At 42.0% G+C, this 22,128-nt stretch overlaps 1 protein-coding gene across 2 annotated transcripts in view; it reads right to left on the bottom strand.

Annotated features, from left to right (window-relative positions):
• lmo3 (LIM domain only 3) overlaps window positions 1–22,128 on the bottom strand; it is a 50,307-nt gene that overhangs the window by 2,612 nt on the left and 25,567 nt on the right. For both annotated transcript variants that reach the window (XM_044022570.1, XM_044022569.1), the window contains exon 3: window positions 10,588–10,713. In XM_044022570.1, the coding sequence (XP_043878505.1) occupies window positions 10,588–10,713 (126 nt within the window). The remainder of the gene's footprint in view (window positions 1–10,587; window positions 10,714–22,128) is intronic.

Below are 22,128 nucleotides of genomic sequence, written 5' to 3'. Positions count from 1 at the left end.
CTACTACAGAAACATCCCCACCTACCACACTATGGCAATCCTGTCCTGGTTTATGTAAAGACACGGGGTTTGGGGGCACTGATACGCTTGACCTTTTGGCACAGCACCAAGCGGAGATTATGTTGAACACATAAGAGCGCTAACTCTCACTGTATTGTCCTGAGGGCTGCTTATCTCCCTCTGCGTGCAGGTTGGACAAGGTCGGGAGAGCAGTGGTGCTGGTGTTTACCGGCAGGGAAGAGGTGTAGAGCTGGTGTGTGTGTGTATGTGTTTGGGGCGGGGGGGGGGAGGAGGGCACGCCGCCGTTTAACTCCCCCCTGGATGTCGAGACTGCCGCACATTCGTACGCAGTCCCAGGTACATACCTGACAAGTCCGGGCTTTTTGTAGCATTTATTCAGTGCTGCAGGGCAGATTGAGAATTGTGAATTGTGTGGTCCATTTGGGACCAATTAGCAGGATTCAGATACACAATAGGTACTGGCATAAAATGCTAAAAAGTGTGTGAGTGGTATGTGTTTCTTGAAATGAAGCCAAATGTTCCAGGGAGGAGGTGACATTTATTTAGACAGAACTATGATATAAAGCTGCAGGCTCCATGGCGCGAAAGTTTTTTTTTTTTCTTTTCTTTTGTTTTCATTCATGAATGGCTAAAATGAGGACAACGTTGATGATGGTATCTAACTCCAATGCCAAACCATCCCATTACTATACAAAATGACTGAAGTGTTTTCCCAGGAAGCTAAAGAGCGTCCTATTAGGAAGACCTTTGCATTGTAAAGCTTCACCAGCAAGTGTTTTCTTTGCCATGAATTATCTCCAACATGGGTGACACTAGAATCTGACATGATCACTCCAAAATGGCTGCGAAGAGAGAACTAAGGAGATGACATTTACAGCCTGAATCCAATTTTAGACTACAAACCCCATTGGAGCACAACAGATTTATTTTTACCCTACGCAGATGCTTGAACATATATATATATTTTTTTTTATAAATCATACAAATGTGTATTTCAGGTCTAAATCCAACCTGTCTGACCAAGGCACCAACTATTAGGAAGAGTTAATGCTCCAATGTCTAACATTTGGAGGGATTTATTGGCAGAAATCAAATATAGAAATAATAATGTTTGTATAAATGCATATTTTTTTAATATTTTTTGAGTATAAGCCTTTTTGTATGTGCTTATTGTAAGAAATGTTTTAAGGAAGCTAACATCTTTAGCCGCCATGTTTCCCCAGCAGCCTAAACGGATGAAGATTTGCATTTTTCTAGTCTTTTGGGAAACTACGGTGGCCTTCATATACCTATTATTAAGCATCCACTTCAAAAAGTTAAATGTAAGATGACAGCCTCCATGAAGCAAAGTACATGTAAAAGGCTTATTCTAAGGCTTCTAAGTTTTATTTTAAGGTGACCCATGTGCATGTTGGTATTACACTAATCCCAACGTGGGTAGTTTATTAAATTTCAACCATAAAACCCCTCCATAATGTTATACACTGGAACTTTAATGCCAGAATAGCTGTTATTAGCCAACTAAACAGGCAACTCATCCTTCCATTAATCTGGACTGTTTGACACATTTGTCATTCACCCCCTTTAAAACATCAGTCGCCTGCTTTAAATGACATGTGCTCTCCCACAATCAGTCAGTGTCTGTCTTCACTGACATTGGGCCATAATCCAGTTCATATCAGTTTATTTATTTATTCTCCCTCTCGCTCCCCCTCCCCTTTGTCATCTGCGCTTATTTCACACGGCGAAATTGTTTCTGCTCACTGAAATGTCAGCAGCGTATGTGACATATGTGCACCAATTATGATGTGGATATTACACTGGGCCCATCACAGGCATATCTAATAAAAGACCTTGTGATGCCCTATCGTAGTCCCAATTTCTTAACAAAAAAAAAATCAGCTGCAGGAAACATCCTGTCCAGAACTCTCCAGCAGATTGTGCTGATATATTAGATTGCTGATTTCAGTAAATAAAAAAAACAGCCATTTTATGTTGCACACTGTTGATGTAATATGTTACTGTAGTGTGGTTAGCGCTGTTGCCTTTGCAGCAAAAAGATCTGGGTTGGTGAACAAGGGCCTTTCTGCTTGGAGTATTATACTCCCCGTGTGTGCGTGGGTTTTCCCTGGGTTCTCCTGCTTCCTCCCACAGTCCAGAAACACGCAGAGGTTAATTGGATACTCTAAACTGACCGTAGGTGTGAGTGTGAGAGTGAATGGTTATTTGTCTCTGTGTGGCCCTGCAAAGGACTGGCAACCTGTCCAGGGTGTACCGCGCCTTTCGCCTTATGTCAATTGGGATTTGCACCGCGTTCCTCATGTAGAGGATAGACCATGAATGAATGAATGACGCCCAAGCACACACGCAAACATGACGTTATTTGCCCAATCCTAGCCATCTCTGATGTCTCTTATGCCCCTCCACTCGGGTGAAGCTAATGGCTAAGCTAACAGTTGAGTCCGCAGATTTGTTGGACACTTTGCTGTCTACAACTGGTGCACCATTTGAGATACTTTCCGCACAAATCTCGAGTTTGCCCACTTCAAATCAATGCATGGGCAAATTATGCAGGTCCCATATGGTTTTAGTAACATGGGCCACGGGTGGGGTCACCATGGAAACCATGGACAAACCCACTTCGGACCTATGTTGGCAGCCCAAATATAACCCTTTAATGGGGCCCACATAGACATGCTGGGTGGGGATGTAAGGCAAAACTGCACTCAAAGCGCCCTCTGCTATACTGTGAAGTAGTTACTTCTGGACTGGTGTGCTTCTAGGCTGTATATGTTTTTCGGGTTCAGATTTGACCTTTCCAGCTTTACCAGCTTTAAAGTTATTTAACATATGTGTGTTGCCGCAATGCTATACTTTAAAAGTCTTCCTTCCATCCATAATCACAAACACCACATATTATTGTGTGAGATGATGCGTTTTCTGACTTTAGCTTCGACTAGGCCAGCTTCAGATGATGCCACCCTCCCTCTCCACCTGGGCTGCCATCATTTTCTCCCCTCCATCTTCCTTCCTGTACTTAGAGCTGACTGTGACTAATGAGTCTTTGGAGACCTATTGTTGTAGGAGGAAGAGAAAGAATGGCTTCCACAGGCACACACTTAAAAGATGTATTGCAATGCCAGCCATTTGCCTCCGGGGCTCGTGTTAACTAGAGTATTCATTTTCCACTCAAATGAAGAAACAGGGAGATTGTCAAAGAGAGGAAATGGTCTCGACTGCACCAAATCTAATTACTGTTAGGATGCATACAGGTTCAGAAACACTTGGCCCTATGACACTGATGCTTAATTGTAACTGTGTGTTATAAATCTTCTCTGGCATATTGCTGCCGGGCAACCACGAGGAGCAGAACAAGGACGCGCTGAGGATGAGTTTCTCTTTGGGGAACGTAACTTAGAACATATGATTTTACATTTGGTTTTTGAAACCATTGTTTTAAGGCCCATGCTATTTTTTTTCAATTCTGCCAATACTGCAACTTTTACATTTTTAGACCAAGACTGATTTATGTCCATTTGAACAGGTACATATAATATAACGTTGTGAATGTGACATTCAAAATATTGGAGTAGTGGTTCCTCACTTTCACTAATAGATTGGCTGACAACAGGGACAGAAAAAATATATATTTTAGCCAATTGACAAAAGGCTCACCATGCGAAATACACTTTTGTGTGTCTATGATATCTTTTTCTTGGTGTTAGAGCAGGGGTGTCAAACTCATTTTTGTTCAGGGGCCACATACAGCACAATTTGATCTCAAGGGGGCCGGACCAGTAAAAACAGTAAAATAATAGCATAATAACCTATGAACAACAAGAACTCCTTTGTTTTTTCTCCTTTGTTTTACATTTACTGAAGGATAATTTTACAAAATATGAAATTTCTTGAGAAATATAAGTGCAATTTCAACAATATCATGCCTACATTTACTATTTACACAGCACACTGGATCTATAAAGGCACAAACATTTAATCAAGGGTATCTGGAGCATTTGACAATATGTTTAGATTAGAGTTAAATTTGAACAAATTCATCCTGTGGGCTGATTCTGGCCCCTGGGCCGTATGTTTGACACCCCTGTGTTAGACCAAAGTCTTCAGACAAAAATGAATGATTTTACATCACAGCACACAAGAGTTATTGATCCACTGCTGCCTCCATTAATGAGTTCAAATGTGACTCTTGCGACTTTGGTGTTTTTAAAACCCTTTGTTCACTTTTACTTCAGTGGGACAAACTTACTTACTTGCAAAAGTTGTTAAGTTGTTGAAATCATGTAAAGTTATTAGGTAGGTCCAAGAAGTCAGTGTTGAAAATGTGTCAAAACCTTGTTCAACCATAGTTCCAAAAAATATAGCTGTCCCTTTAATGTGAATCATATTGTGCATTAAAATGTGCCTCCAAATTACTTGCAATATCATGCCCTTTAAGGTCCTTTAGCCTGATCTGGTTTAACTTTGTAATTTGTGTAACATATAAGGATATAGAGAAAGGGTGCATTTAAAAAACAAGTCTTTAAGTGCCTTTTGAGGCAGCTAGACTGATTAAAAAAAGGGGGGCGTATCCTTTCCGTCAAATGCACGTGAGACTGACGAATTGGTTGGAAACGCCTTCTGTGTGGACACATGCTTGACATTAAGCCAGTGGAGCAAACACAAATGTGAGACCTCAGTGTTCACCACGATAATTTGCACTCCATAGTGTCCTTGCATTCATATCCAAAGGCTCTTCCATGAAGAGAAATCTACCTCCAACCTAATATAGTCACTACTAGTCAATGCATTATGGGTATTATGAACATTATGAAGTATTAATTGTTCAAACCTAATCCAAATTATTTTAAAATGTGAAGAAATGGAAGTGTCCACCCCTGCTTAAGAGTAGGACCTACATGTGGAAAATATATGAACTCACCCCACGACTGGAGGAAAACTGACATGTATTTTATTTATAACATTTGTCTTTTTTACTTTAAATTGTGATTTTTTTTTTTTTTACTCCACAGTGTGGTATTGTGGAGTTGGAATTGTGTGTCTCTAGTATGCTGGCTGCACAGCCTCTCCAAGTCCTCACTACCAATCATACACAAAGTGACAACTGTGTCCCTTATTGCCTATTAGGCTGCTGTCTAACAAGGCGAACTCATGACATACAAGGCACCAGTGGTTGAGCTTAGCTGTGCTGAATCCAATTGGTGTCAGTTTCCCATCTCTCTGAAAGCTCCAGTAGGGAGCCTCCTCCCTGTATTTGCACTGACCTTCCCCTGCACTGTCACCCGTCCTACTCCCGACTACACTAACCTTCCTTGCAGCCTCCCTAGACTGCGGCCTCCAGCTCATCAGGGGGAAATTGGGCCAGCACTGGCTAGATGATGAGGCTGGACGACAGCCCCATCGATTAGCTGTCCCCCAGGGCTGATCTGTGGCTAACTGCTTGCTGGATGGAGTCTCATATCACTTTCCTTATTCCCAACACCCCCGCCCTCACTAGCACCCTCTCCTCAGAACCAGATACCTCCCTCACCCCTTTTGGTTCTAAGACCTCACTGGTGTGCTCGCTCTTTCCAGAGCTGTAGGTGTAGGGGAAAATAACAGGTCTGACTAGTGGGAAGGTCACGGCGATGGATTTATGTCCAGTTTAACAGAGTGAGGCCACAGTGGGTGCAGACATGAGCAATCAGAGCCTATGTAGGACCCTATATTTTCACTGATAGACCAGGGACAGGAGCTATTCACTCCCCTCGGCTTGATACAATTTCAAAGTCATGCACAGAGTGGAGAAAGAGGGAAAAAGAGTGGGGTATTGCTCTCTGGCAGACACACAAGTAAGATAAGTGGTCAGGCCCTTCCATTTATCTTCTTCTCAATTCCTCTTTCATGGCAAGGGAGAGATTGGTGGCAACTGTGATGGTGATGATGACAAAGAGCAAGAAAGCAGCTGCAGGTCATGATCGCAGTGACACGTCCACCGTCAGCTACCGAGACAGTCTTTGTCCACCTCTGCCCTGCTGCACTAATTAATCTGTCATTTAAGCGATCCACCGTTTTAATAGCTGCAGCAAGTCATTTGGTTAAAGTTAAATCGAGCTACGGTTGTAGATATCCTTGTCCGAGTATACAAGCGCTATCTGATCGACTGGAGTGTGTCCGGAGGCCACGCTGTTGGCCTTTCTGTATGGAGTTTGCATGTTCTCCCTGTGTGTGTATGGGTTTTCTCTGGGTTCTCCAGTTTACAGTCCAGACACGTGCAGAGGTTAACTGGACGCCCTAATATGACTGTGAATGTGACAGTAATTGGTTGTTCACTTCTACAAGACCCCGTGTGGAGGATAAAGCCGCAGACGATGTGTTTGTCTCATTAACTTTTTAAAAATGAACATCATTTTCCGGTTACAAAACAAACCTCTGTTTTGAAGCCTTAAGCGTCACGATTTCTGAGGCCGCAAGTTCACAGACGTCACCTGCAACCTATTGTCCAATAGGTGCCACTTAAATAATAAAAAAAAATTGGCATTATGTTCTGTTGAGGAAGATCTGAACATTTTAATTGAGACCATTAACACCTCAGGAAAATGTTTACTGATGTTATAAATCAAGTTAGAAGTAGACACTTCTTATAGACTTATTATCTCTTTGCAACCGGTGAAGTCGCCCCCTGATGGCTAACTGGAACTTCCATCTTACTTCTTGGGCTTGTCTATTTTTATATAATGGTCTATAGTCCGATTATATTACGCGCACTAAAGATAGGCTCCCTTCCAGCGTGTTCGTATTAGACGTTGTCCAGTTGACCTATGACGTCATGGACCGAAACAACTTTAGCTGACGGCTAGTTGTTAGCATGCCGAGCTCTTCCATCAACTTCAAAATATTCATCTTTTTAAACTGACAGAGCATAAACGTGTTGTCCAGGTCGGTCTAAAACTGTAGCAGTGTAGATTCGCCATGCTTTTCAGAGATTTTAAATAATTTAAGACTGAGTTTCAGTTGGATTTATTTACATTCATTTATAAGTGGGATTTTAGTCAGATTAACCGAGAAATAAAAACATTTCTGAGGTCAAATAAAGAATGATGAAATGTGTAAAATCATTTATGCTAGGTTCACTATAGTGAATAGGTCATACAAGCAAATATACGTGTATATATATGTATCTATAGATATATGTATACACACACACAGTGGTGGGGGCTGTATGTTCATACTTGATTGCTTGATTGTAGCAATTCCACCTTCAAAAACAACAACACGGGCTGCAGCTGACCCACAGGAGCAGCGGATAATTACACGGCGCGACCCCCAGTGACCTTGTGATTGCCTGCTCTGTTTATCAGATTTCACATTTTATGACAACGTTCCGCGGAGAAATCTCCAGGCCATTTGTGAGATGGATTAGATTGCTTTATCGAGAGGGCCCTTGGGGGGCAGCGGCGGGCGGCGACGGCAGTGCCGGGGAGGGGGGGCAGAGTCCCGGTTTTCATGTTTGTACGAGGCTCGGGAAACAAGAGAAAGGGCAGCGCTGGCATCGATGTACAAGGCTGTAGATCGGCATGCCAGACAAGCGGAGGCAGGTTTTTCAGCAGCAAGGCTGCGACAAGATGTTGAGAAACTAGTCTGGGAATCTTAAGTGAGATCCACATCTCTTGATACATTATATACTAAAGCTGAGAGCGTTCGTTCATTCATTTACTTTAAAAAAAATCTTATTTTTATTAATCAAGTTACAAATGTCCAGTTAACCCACTATTTTTTAGAATTGTATAGTGTCTTAATGCTGTGTCAAAGCCTTTTGGAAACTACGGCGACATCCTGGTGTGTTTCATTCCTGCAACATGTCATTTTATTGGCCAGGATATAAACACTTATTACCCATTAACCAGGAGCCCTTTGTCTCTAAACCTAACCACTGGTTAGTCACTGTGCTTAAATCCTACCTACAGCACCAGAAGCAGCTAATGCTGACCTGCATATCTGTAGACGTGTAGATAAGTAATGTCATTTTGGTTAAGAAACATGAGCTCACACACATCTGGCAAGCCCTGGTTCACCCCAACACATGTGGCATCATCTTTTTTTAATTCTAAGGCTATAACTACAAGAAATGTCGTTTATAATTATATCACGTGGATGAGTAAACAAAAATCATGCGAGCTTTTAAAGTCATGAAAATATAAGCCTAACCCCTATAATATAACATATAACCAGCTAAGACACACATCGTGCCAGAAAGTCAGCCTGACATTGGGCTGATTTGGCTGTTGTTTTTATTTCAGTGACTTTACGTGGGCACTATCGTTCCTCTTGGACTTCTCAGCCAAACATGAGTAATCCTCTAACCGTATACCCACACAGCTGCACAGATGTGCAGAAACAAAATAGAAAACAAAAGACACAAGCGAGCGAACGGCTCCAATTAAAGATGGTGCCACACCATAAATCTTGGCCAGGTCCTGGTGAAATTGTGATGGGCATCTGAAAGGTGCTCGCAGAGCCAGAACGGCCCTCGTGGAACACTTTAACGTCGATTTTATTCAACAGTTCAGCAGCTGCCCTAATGTAAAAAGAAAGATTTGCTCGCGCCTAAATGGGTTTTAATGTGAGAGAGCAGAGTTGGCCTGCCTGGGCCTGGCTGATGAAGATTAGCTGACTTCTTCCATTAGGAGAGGCTGTCTGGTGCAGCCGCCTGAAGTGGCAAGACAATAACCGAGTGCTAATTGTGCGTAACCAGGTCCTTTGCCTTGAGCATGCACAATGTGTCTGGTTTGTGTGCATGGCTGCTTGTGCCTGCGTGGCGGTAACAAACTCAGGGTTGGAGGGGAAAAAAAAAAAAAAAAAAAGATGAGAGAAACACAGGAACGGAGCCAACACATAACCTTCCCGATGTGTTCCCCTAAGGTTTTCTGATGGATAGTGTTTCTTGTAACCTTCAAAAAAAAAAAGAAGAAAACTTTGATAACATTCTGGCTTTGCTCATTAGCTCCAGGACTGTTCCCAGAAAATGTTTGCAGCGATTCTGTCATGCTAATGTGGAACCTGTGAGGGGACTTTCCAGAATGCTATACAGTATAAGATAGTGTTTGCAAATGTACCAATGGAATAGTTTAAGGGTTTTGAAGTGTGGTCACCTTTTGACTGTTCAATGTATAGTCCCCTGCGCCTACAACCCAGCAGGCAAGCCCTCAGTGCCAAGAGTTCTTGGACAGAAACGCAGCCTAGATCCAGATTAATGGCACATTCACACTACTAAATCTTAAACACAAAGCATCTGCGATCACTTTGTCTGCCATCCGCACTACCAAGGAGGTTTTGAGCGCCTAAAATGGAGTGTTAGGTGTTCAAAGTTCAGAAATGCTGCCGGCTCTGTGTTAGTTTTGAAACTCGGCGGCTGCTTCTTAACGAAATTCAGACATTTGGAGTTTGCTTGGCTTTTATCAGTCGCAACACTGAATTAAGCTCAACTGACATTTAATACAAATGTGTAGTCTTGCAAATGGACTAAAGTGTCCATTTAATGTGCAACAAGTGTTGAGCTTAACCTTGATTGTTTGCATGAATCTATAGCTGCTCTGTCTTCTCCCACTCGCAGTAGATTGTCTCCAGTAACTTTTTGAACCAACTTTCATCTCTGCAAGATTAAACATGCTTTTGTTTAGGCTATATTATGTGTTAATGACGCATTATATGTGTGTTTATATCAAAGTATCCTCCTCCTCCTCCTCCTCTACTGAAAACCACTCATGATTTAACTTTAATGTTGTTTCTGCATAAATGTCCATATTTTGGCACAGTTACAGACACTTGTGCAGACGAATGATACTGTTTTGGAATAAAAAGTGCTGGTGTACTCTATACCAGCACTCTTGAAATACCTCGTTCAATCAGTTAATGGTTTCTATCTTTTGTTGTAACTGGTAGAAATGAGCTCTTTACGCCAGCGAGAAGCTACAATCTATACATTGGTTGATCAGTGATAGTCCCATGTCACACCTAGCCACTCCATGACCACTGAGACTGGACAGTGTTGGAGGACTTTTCTTTTGGGTTGTTCTCAATTCTTCCACTACGCATTATAAAGTGAATGTTAGGCTGCAGTACAGATTCAGTGAAGGTGATACTGGAGCTTCTTTAAAAAAGCTTTTTTTCCCTCTATCACTCAGTTCAAAACCTCCAAACGGCTCCCTCTTTGGTGCTGTGGTCAGGAAGCAGCGTCCCAAAATCTCTGACCACATCCTGATGCAGTCACAAGCCCAAGTAATGAAGACTTATGGGAAGCATATGTATGGCCATGAAACTGCACCTGTAGCTCAAGGCTGACACGGCGCTGCAGTAAGTACAGGCTCATAATCACTGCGTCGGGCCCAGCAGGGGTCCTAAAGCCCTCAGATGTGTCCGCTCGCTCACTGGTTAGTGTGATAAATCTCTGGTGTGGGATATTTCTTTAACTACGGGCAGCACCATGGGCTGCAATCTGGGCTTCCCTGACCGGCCATCTGCCTGCACACGGGTGCGTGAGAGGAACAGGGGTGTGGTCCGATCACTCACCTCTGATTGCAGAGTTGACACGCGAAGCAGTCCAGGTGGTAGACGTTCTCTTTGGCCCTCATGACCATCTCGAAGGCGGGGATTAGCTTGCTGCAGGCTGCACAGTTCCCCGTTACGCCAAACAACCTGAGAGATCATCCACACACACACAAACAAACAAAAAAAGGTACAGAATATAAGTCACGGGTGCTATTGTAGTTTCATACTGCTTTCAGTCTTCACACTCGTAAAAGAGTTACATTTCTCATCTGACATTGGTTAAGAAAGTAATCAACACTAACCCTTGTAAAGTGCGGGCCAGTGGTTTTTAATTATCTCACACCACCCAACCTATTACAAAAAAAAATCGGCATTAATATGCCTTGTGCCGAGGTCCAATTACACCATCCTGTAGCTTTACGACACAAGTTGCTATATGTGCTGCGACGAGCAGGAGAGAGCGTGGCGAATGGTCAACAGAAGAAGTCGACGGTGGCACAAAAACACAAAGTTGTTACCATGTCTGACTTTAAGAAATTCTACATACAACGATTTCAGTCAGATGTGTTTTAAAGGTTTTTACTCAATAATTCGAATTGTTTAACCTCATGTAAACATACTGAGAGTCTCCCTCTCTAGGTTTAGTGGACAAGGAGGTAGACTGGAGTACCCAATTAACAATTAGCAAGGGGTACCTTGCTCAGGGGCACCCCAGCTTTTGAGCTGGCCGGTCCAACCCTCCGATTCCAAGCCCAATTCCCTTCCACGTGGCCATGGGCTGCCCCCGCCTGTGCCTCTCATTTCATACACCAAAAAAAAGCAAAAAATAACAGGTGCAGAACGCTGCTTCCACCGTTTCGTGGTGACTCTGAGCACAAAGTGACAGCTGTCAAAGAGATTGTGATCGGCGCACTAACATGCGGCGCAGACACGCTCACTGTCTCCGGATCAGTTACAAAAATAGGACGGACAGAGGAGCACGGTACAAGAAAAGAATAAAAGAGAAAGGAAAAAAAATGACAGGGCCGCAGCTTGTGCCATTGAAATAAATGGGACATGGCTACAACTACTGCCCAAGGAGGACCCTATTATTTCTCCGCCTGCTCCCGGGACATTAATGTGAGTATTCATTAGGGATTCAGGGCCGTTACTACACAGGGACCTGGGCCAGGCTGTAACAAGGGAAGGAAATATCTGATAACGAAATCATATAACAAAATAACCTATTAGGCAGACTTCTTGAGGCACTTTTAGCCGTCGTTGTTAAAATGATAAAACGGCATGCCACTCTCTGAGTCTGTAAGAGATCGCAATCTGATAAATGATCTCGGGGCTCGGGATATGCAGGGTTGTTTATTAACCTTCAGAAAGCATGTTTCCCAGAGGCAAAGGAAGCAGATAGATTGTGCCCTCATAAATACCTACAGAATTAAGGAGCACTGTCAACACACCTTGGGACAATGAAGGATATCTATTGGAACATGTAAGGTGGGTAAAAAAACCCACAGAGGGCCAATTGGATTGGATTAGTGCCGGCTTAATTAAAAGAATTATGCTTTTTTCCCTCTGAGCTATCTAAATTTAGATACATTTGTGCCGCTGCTTGTCTTTTCTCTTTGCCACACGAATGTGCGCAGCCTGGAGGGCTTCACATAAAATGGATGAACGGATGTTTTGGCTCATCTCAAAGGCGAATAATTGATCTAAAAATATAAGAATAAAGACCAAAAAGGACAAAATGATACATTTAGTGCGAGCTAATGAGTGTCTGAGGCCGACTGTGCAGGGGGGGGTGAGCATCCTTGTCTTCCAGTAACCTGAATCGTTCTCAAATAGCAGCGTACACTCAAGGCTCTGGATTATAAATGATGGAGGGCATTTTTGTAGAGAAAAAAAAGATATGTTTTAAGCTCAGTGCCTGTCAGCTTGAATCAAAAGGCCGTTCTGTTTCACTGTTCGCAATGTCTGTCCACGCTCCTCTCTCATCTCTTCCAAATTTGAGCCAGCTTGTGCCGCTGAAAAGAACTGTCACACTAGTTTGATCCGAAAAACATTCCGGGTGAAAAGTCCTTGTGTGTGTGTGTCTCCTATTTGGCACACAGTTGATTCTGTTCAAGCCCCAAAAAATGTTTTGATTTGGACAAATTTAAGAAAAACATACCTATAAAAACATATCTATGCTCAACTTTTAACCTTTTAATTGACTCATTTTAAAAAAATATAATTGTATTGTTTTATTACTACTACTATTATTATTATTATCATTATTGTGATCATAAAAAGTGTGAACATGACAAGCTCTATCGCTCCTTTATAATCCATCTTTAAACTTGATATCGTATCTGTATATGCAGGCCGTGCCCTACCCACTGAATCCTCCAACTACTTCTTAAAATTCAAAAAGTTTTTTTATTTTTTATTTTTTTATGTAATATTTAGATTTAGTCCCATTTGTCAGTTGTCGCGTATAAATTCCCCCCAAATCGAATCAGCATATTCTAGATTTGAGTCTTGTGTTATTCCTGCTCTGCTGACGGAACTGAAAGATTTAATTTTAAACTCCTGTTTCACAACTTGTGTATTTGTATATATATATGTATGTATATATGTATATATATATATATACATATAAACATATATATATATATATAACGTGTTACATTAAACCTACAAATTAAACCAATCTGGCAAATTTAAATCAAATTTAAATGTTATTAAATTATACTGCATTATGGGGACAGGTGTTTCCATTATCGTGCCCAATCCATTTATATCAATCAGGCTGAAGGCCAAGTCTTCCATATACACACTAATAATTCTTCCATAATCATGATGTAGTTGATGAACAGTGTGACATGAGGGCAACAGAATCCATGCGGAAATATGTTTGCTGCGTACTTGATTGCATGCTTTCCTGCACAAGTTGAAATGTCTAAACCTCCCAGCCTGTGGCGGCTTATGGGCATACATAAATCGCCTCCTTTAAATCAAACAATTTCTCCGGTGTCTCTGACAAGCTAAGCCTAAATATTAAAAAAAAAAAAAAGAGTGCTGATAACAGTCTTGCGAGGTTTACCAAAACTTAATCTGTGGCAGCCAAAGCACGGAGCCGGCTCAGCTTCTGCTGAGCTCTTGTGTGGCAAACACTCGTCAAACCGCCCCAGCTCACAGTGTGTGTGTGTGTGTGTGTGTGTGGGGGGGGGGCGAGATAGATGGAGCGTACCTGCCACTCGTCTTTCATCGTTCCGCCAGTTTGATGCCACAGACGCTAATGGCTCTCGAGGGAGGAGGTAAAATTAAGCACGGTTGGGTTCTAATGAATTCAAAGGCACCAGCTTAAAAACCCCATATGAAGATGGTGGTTTTAGAGACCTGGTGCAGAATCACCCGGAGCCTGTGACTCAAAGCTTTTAGCACTGGATTCTAATTTGTAATAAATGTCAAATGTGTCTCTCTCAGGCTGACAGTGCTGCAGCTGTCTGCCACGTCTTGAAGGCAGCAAACTGTGGGTCTGCTGGATTAAAAAAAACAAAAAAATAACATATGTAGAATAGCAGGCTTGACATCCACTTCATATCCATTGCTGACAAGACGGCATGTATATTTAAAGAGGCTCAAGATACAACATGAAATTAAAATTCATGCTTTGCTCAAATCTGAATTTGAAAGAGAACAGAGGCAGTGGAGGCCACAGCACCTTGTCTCTCAGTCAGAGAGGCGTTCACTGTGCAGTACAGCCCAGTACAGCTCAGTGGTACCTACTTGATGAGGAAACAGATACCAATTAAATTATTCCACAAGGCTTTAGCCCAGTGGACCCAAAACCCAGTCTGAGAGTCCTCCTCCAATCACCCACCACCAGACACCCAGTCTGCCTTAGGAGAAAGCAGTGGCATCGTGCCAGAGCTTTTTCCCCATCTTTGTCAATGTAATTCAAATATACAATATCCCCACCCCTTCCCACAATAGTGATTACTGGGGTGTGGGAAATAAAATGAATTATCGCTGACTTTATACATGAAGCCACGGCTACTGTTCACACGCGCTGGAGTCAGGATCTCATTCAGATTTGATGAGATCTCACCGAATGTAATCTTTTGTTTGTTTAGTGACTTTTTGTCATGCAGTCACATAATAACGGCCATTAACAACAATATTAGAGGCATGACAAAGAGCAGAAACAATCGAATGTCAAACACTCACCTCAACCAAACCACAATTTACTGCCTCTAACTTTAAGCAGAGCCTCAGAAAATTCGGGTCGGCCTCATTAGGACCAGGATTTTAGTTCAATTTAATTCAAAAATGACATGTTGAGGTGATAAGTGACGATTTCTCTTATGAAACAGGGACCGAGAGAGACGGAGCGTTACCTCTGTACAGCTGGATCAGTCTACAGGAAAGATGTATTCAGGTAAAACCCACCACGACGGTCTCTATACGGTAACACGCACCCTCTGTACGTGGGCCATTTCTATCAAGAATGATAGAAGCTTGACGGAAGACTATAGTAATAGTTTTGCAGACATTTTTTGGGGCCTCTGAACCTCTGAAGTTTGAAAAGTACATAAAACAAATCGTAGCGTGGGTGAACTGACCCTTAAAAAACGAATTGTTCGAATGGTGCCTTTTGAATAAACCTTGGTCAAACTCCAGCGTGTACCAATTCACACCGCTACACCACTCTCGTCGCCTCCTCCTCTCCTTTACCCGGCCCCTCCCCCCCCATCCCCATCTCTTCAGCCACCTCAATTGCTCCAAACCCTGGCGTGCATTTATCAGGCCGCCGGATTAGAATTTGTTTCCTCATAAACCATTGATCATCGGCCTATTACTAGGCAAATGACAGTTAATTACCCACTACATTAACCACAGGGACCTGGGGAGCGACTCCCCGTGCCATCAGTCAACATGATGAATGTGGCAAGTTCAGTAATGCACGGCCGTTCCCTCGTCTGCCTGCCATGCGGAGAACAACACCTGAATCTCACATGCAGGCACCCAGGGAAAATCTATGGCAATCTGCATAATTACAGGCTCGGGGTTAATAACGGACAAATGATTTGCTGCATGTCAACGTTGGCTTTTTTTTCCAAATGGGACAGCACTTTGTCCTTATGATGATCCTCCCTGACTGGAGCTGTGTCGCATTGGCGTCTCACTTAGAACTTGTGGCATCGGAGATTAAGGGAACATGTTAAACTGAAATTGTAGTTCGTTTATTCACAATTTATATTTTAATTTATGGGCTACAAACTCCGTTAGTCTGTGTTAACGCACTTTGTTGCACTTTGAAAACTGGGTTGCCAGTGAGGTCAGTGGTCAGAAATGCCTCTCTGGTACCAAACCTCAAAAGTACGGATGAGCCGATACGATACTCAGTATCGGTATCAGTCTGATACTGTCACTGGATCGGATATCGGACGGATAAAATCTGATACAATCCAAAACATCCTGTATACATGTATATATGAAGTGTACAGAATTTTAGCTGAGTCATGTTGTGGGCTGTTTATTTCTTCTTAATGGGTGAATGGATATTTGTTACACAGTTGGAGAATTTTAGCTTTGTTGTAAGGATGAAAATGACTGCATTGGACCGATATCATTTGCGGTAGTTTGTGATACCATGAAAAAGCGGTATTGTGCCATAACTACTAAAAAGCATTGGTGCCCCGCTCAAAAACGTCTCGGCCAGAGTAAAAGAAAAAGGAGATGCATACCCTTTGTCGAATATATGTATATATATATATATATATATATATATATATATATGTATATATTATATATATAATTATAAAAAATAAAGCACTTAAATTACTTATATAAATGACGCTCTAAGATGTTTTTTTTTTTTATTGTCAGCACAACAGTTCTTTTTTAATGCTAAAGCTCATTGTTGTACAGGTTTTACACAGTGCACCTTTAGTCACATGAAAAGTGATGATTAAATGTTAAGGTTTTGTCTATGAAAAGGGCCAAAAAAAACCAGAAAGAGTTTATTTCATTTGGCCAGCGACGCTTCATTAGATAGAAACAGAAGGACGGACACGAGGGAACGCACACTGAAATGTGTGCTAGTCAGAAGTGGGGGTGAGGAGATGGTTAAGGGTGGCAGATGTAATCAGACTCACGCGTTGCTCAATTTGGTCCTCCCCTACATGTGTGATTGTCAGTGATTAAACAACTCTGGGGGCAAAATTATTTCAATTACCGCGGGCATGACCTGGGAATTGTCTCTGGGATAAGATTTTCCTCCTTGAGTGCCCTGACTTGCCTGGCTGCCGGCTCTATCAGTTCTCATCTGCACCTGGACTCTGATATCCTAATGATGAATTATGGCCTGCTTTTTGAGAGACTGCCGACCATACAGAGGAACATTCCTCTTGACTGTCAGCCCCGGGAGCAGCCACAGAGCGCTGCCTAATTAGCTCCTCCAGAAACTCCTTGAAACACATCACACACATCGCTGCCTCTCTGAGGCTGCTGGTGGCAGTGATGTCCTGTGTTGCTGTAATCAAATACCGGCGTCACCCAAAACAAATCATTTCCTTTAAGAGAATATCCTTTATCAAGGTCAAAATGTATAAAAACTTCTTCCTGTCCACAGATAAGAAAAGAAAAAAAAAAACTGGCTTTCATCACAGTGCTCTTGAAGTGCAGATGTTTGGAATCCACTTTTATTAATATTAGCTTTACCCAGCTTTAAGCTCTTGGTTTAATGCTTTTATATTACCAAAGTGGGTGCATTGGTAAATCCTTTAAGACATTATCTCTCATATTTAACCTTTAAAGGGGTAGTTTTTTTTGTAAGTGTGGTTGTATGAGTTATTAAACGACTATCGACACTGACACTGGGGACAGAAGACACCACAGACAGTCTGTGTCTGCAATATACGTAGATAATATTGACCACTTTTTCTCTTCGTAAACCAATGAAATGTATTGTTCTGATTTACATAGAATTTGTGACCTACAATTTCTAAAAGAGGCAGCAGTAGATGAGCTGTTCCTTTGTCCCTTTCTCAATGGACCTTAGTACAGATAAATGAGCACTTTACAATCAGTGTGAAAAAGCACCAAATTTATTCTTGACCAGGTGAATTTTATTCGATGAGCTTTTGTTTGTTGGCTAAAAGAGTGTTTTTAATGTGAAAGAAAGTCCGGATTACAGGCTGTTTCAAAGTCAGGTTGATAATCAGTCAATACCTTAGACAATCACACTTCAAAACACCCAAACTATCCCTTAAACCCCCTTTCCTGGGCCACACATGAAGCATAGTGAAAATGTAACCAAATTCTCTTAAAAACTCTTTAAAAAATAAAAAGTGGACTCCAAACAAAGTAACACAAAAAAAGGCTTTCAGCAGAATATTTGGCAGTGCCTGTGTTTGCGTCCATTTTGGAAAAGGGCATGATGGAAAATGTTGACCCTTACAGGTCCAGATGTGCAGTTTCGATAGGCACTTCCCCGCGCCAGCCCACCTGCAAATGCCGAGCCGGGTGCCAGGGTGTAGCACACTAGCCCCGCAATTATCTGCACCAAACACACACGGTCCCACGAGTCATTGCTCTTCACAGTTAATTTAGCAAATCTCAACTGGAGGGGATGGTCCAAAAAAATAATATGTCCAGCTGACTGAGCTGAAGCATTGCAGTTGAAATGAAAGTAGCAGCAGCAGCGTGTCCCGAGTGGAGACGAAAAAAAGGTAGAAATGTAAATATTTCAATAGAACAGGAGCATTGGGGCGATGTAGTTTTTGTTGGACATACAGTAGTGAAATGAGACAAAAACATCACAGCCAAGCAGGTTCAAGTCTTAGTGTAATTCAGTGATTCCTGAAGTTTGTGCTGCAGCCGCCTGCGGCTGGGCTGTGAGGGCTGTTTAAAACACAAACAAACTTTTCACTAATTCAGTTTCAAGTACATTTTTTCCCGAAATGAATTTCAATTCGCTGCTTTCTGTGGACGGCATGGACATTTGAAATAAATAATACATATGGTAATACTTATGTCACTGTATGTGTGTTGGCCTGAGTTGCATGTATCTTTATTTGAACAAACAATTCTAAAGAAACTTAGCCTAAGATGAAATGGGATCATAGATCAGCCTTTACTCTCAGAGCTTTCATTTTATGTGAATAGCTCGGGTCGCCGAGTCAACATTGACCCAATTTGAGTGACATTATTCTGAGGCAGCTGCATTTGACAGAGCAGCTCTACAAGAGCGCCGCCATCGTGTTTCCATCGTCCCCCAACTTCTCATTGATTCAGCAGATGTTTCCAATCATGTTTCTAGCTAAGACAGCGGGGTGTGCCGTTCTATGGATCCCACTACATGCCCGTGCTGTTACAGATTTATAATGTATGACAACAGAGGTCAGAACCTGTTGCTCAGATGGACCCATTTTAACCTTTAAAGCGAGGTTCTACACATTGAAATCCTCTTCGACCATCAATAAATGACGTCAGGGATAAAAAAAGCACTCTCATTTCCTTCAGCCCACACGGAGTGATTGGGTAGTGCACTTATCAAAAATCACACTTGACCAGATCTTACAATCCAAACTGGGGAAAAAAAACTGCAACACATGGGCGACTCATTTCAGCAAACTATGGTGGCCTTCACATACCAGAAAGGATGTAAAACCCCTCCAAATGTGACATGCTGGACCTTTAAAATTGTCAATTTCGGGATTTTATGACTCAGTATCAAATCATCAAACTGGAGATTTTAATCAGAAAATTAACATTTTGAACCCTGGCCTAACAAATGTGAAGAGGTTTTTTTTTTTAAATTAGCTGGCCACGTTCATTACCTTGAGAGGGCTCTTATTCATCCATTAATCGTACAGCTGCTTTACTCGGATATTGAAAATGACAAAGGGCTACTGAGCTTTTGTTAAGAGCTTTCTCCTTAAATCATAAAGGCGACACTTCAAATGCAGGCTAAATGATATTTATACTGTGGGCCTATAATTTCCTTCCATTAATTCGCATTCCTCCTGTGCTTATGAGACACAAAACAAAGGCACCCCACTCTTAACCTCTCCTTATTAAGGAAACGTGACCCCCTTCCTCTCGTCGGGACAATTAAGTGCTGAGGAAAACAGTCTCCTCCAGTCGGTGCGACCCTCCTTCAGACTCAATCACTCGTGATTACTGACCCCTTAGCATTTTCAGATCACATGTGAAAAGCCCAATTTAATTACAGATCTTCAGAACACACGCATTCACAAGGCCGGGCATTATTGGTGAGGTAATTGCTGGATGAGTGAAGAGAATGGTGGTGTTGGGAGGTTAATGGCAGCCAAGCTTTCCTGAGCACAACATAACAATTATAGTGTGCTTTCAGAGCTTTTAACATCTATGTGCCATCTCATTAAACTGCAAACTGAGATGGAAGCTGCGCGCGCACACACACACACACACACACACGCTCCTTTGTGTTCTATTTTCTGCCATTAAAACCTTTAAGAGACACAATTGACAGCAAATTTAGAGACGAGTGATACAAAAAAGGCAACTTCCTGTTTCTTGTTGTTTTGTAATTCGACGAACAAAATAGCTTTAAAGGAAAAGTCCAGGCTTTTTAAAGTAGGGGTGTAGGGTGGGTTAGTGTGACTGAATTTGTACTAGATCGAATTTCTAAAATTCGGACTGACACGCCCAAATAATGCCGTTAGGCGTTGAATCCTTGTTGCATGTTGCAAACTGCCCTGCGCATGTTACACACTTGCCAAACCCAGGGTTTGTACGTAAATAATAGACAAAAAAAGCGGCTACACAGAAGACAACAGCGAGAAATACTTGGTGAAATCCAGACCTGTGTATTTTTGGGCTGATGAGAAGACTTCTATTTTTTGAATTGAATTGGTATGAATGGTGCTTGATATGCTACCAACTAGCTGCAAGCTAATGCTGTTTTGGTCTGTAACATCATAGGTCATAATACTGTCGAGCAGAAAGGGGCATATTGCTACCTACCCGCCAAAAATGACCTGCAAAGTTTTGTAACTGGGAGGCTACGTCCATTTTTATATAGCATTATCGCCACCTAGCGTATAGAAATTCCAAGCTAGCACTTGTATACTGAATGGTGAATGCTACTATGGGATGGTAGTCCAATTAAATGGTGTAGTCAAGCTACAACTAGCCTATTTTTCCCTTTTTGTTTGCATATATAAACCTCCTTCAAACGCACCCCCACTTCAAAAACAAACAAAAAAAAGCCTAAATTATCCCTTTAACAGAAAAAAGGAATGTATCGCTGCTGACAATCACTGGTAAACACCCAAAGCTGAACCTTGTTATTACGGCTCCAAATCAGCATCCAGAAGATGCTGACATGACACATGAGCCCATCAGGTGAAATAAAGTTGACTGACATGTTGTTGAAACACTGACATGGATGAGAATATTATAAATATTCCCATCGCTGCTTCCACAAGCTGTCAGCGGCAACAGCTTTTCATATTCATACCATTCTCTTGTTACGCTACCTGACAATGAGAAAGCCTTCTTTTATTCATCCAATGATTTATTAGTGACCCCTCGCTTGGGCCTGTCATGATAATTACTATATTGAGATATCGTAAGATATATATGAACTCAATAGGTTTACCGGCTTTGTTTGCATAAGTCATTCAAGGTGCATCAAAGGCATGCCCTCCGTCTCCGTTAATGGTAAGAGACCGAGACTATTTGAATATGTCAAACTTGAATAAATAATCACGTGAAAATAAGATGCTCACATGAAAATCTGCTCTTAAGATTAAAAAAAAAAGTTACAAAAAAAGGTAATCGAAGTAAATGGAGTGCCATAATGACACAACAGTGTTCCAAAATGATCTGTGTAAGAGTTGTTGTAAAGTGTAAGAAAATGGACCAGCCATCTTATAAAATTGCAAGTGGCAACCAGAGCTGAGAGGGTACGTTCATTTCAGGTGCAGTTTCTGACAAGAATCAGACAAAAAAGAAAAAAGAAAAGTAGTGAATATTAACACTGCTAACTATCAAGTATTGTACATACAGGTACATGGCGGAGTCATTACGGTCAGGAACACCTACATTCCCTGTGGCGTAAATGGCTCTTTATTGTCTGCGAAAAATGCGGCGATGGGGCAGAAAACGGGTGAAAAACGGGAGCCAGGCAGCGGAGATTGTGATAATGAATGGACTGAGTGCAGCCAATTACATTAATGCGAGCCCACAAAGCGGCGCAGCCAAACCCCCCAAAAATTGGAAGACCATTAAAGTCGACGCAGCTTTGTGTGGCAGCTGTTATGGAGCAACGTGCAACGGTTTTGTACATGGAGGAGAAAGAGGAGAGCTGCTACACCATGAGCGATAAAAAGCACGAGTGTGTGAGTAAAGCCTCTTTGAAACTGCTTGTCCTGTCAGACCGTAAGGACGACGTGAACGAAAAAGTTACCGTCCTTCGATTGATTGTTTCATGGTCTCAACTGGGGAAACAAACCAGCAACCTTCTTGCTGCGAGGCAACAGTGCTAGCCACGTGTCCCTCTTAAATATTTCGGAAATTGTAATTAGCTGAAGAAAA

This window comes from Solea senegalensis, linkage group LG3, assembly GCF_019176455.1.
Source record: "Solea senegalensis isolate Sse05_10M linkage group LG3, IFAPA_SoseM_1, whole genome shotgun sequence".
NCBI classification, from domain to species: Eukaryota; Metazoa; Chordata; class Actinopteri; order Pleuronectiformes; family Soleidae; genus Solea; species Solea senegalensis.
Note: the sequence above shows the minus strand (reverse complement) of the source record. Positions and strands in the feature narration are given on the sequence as shown.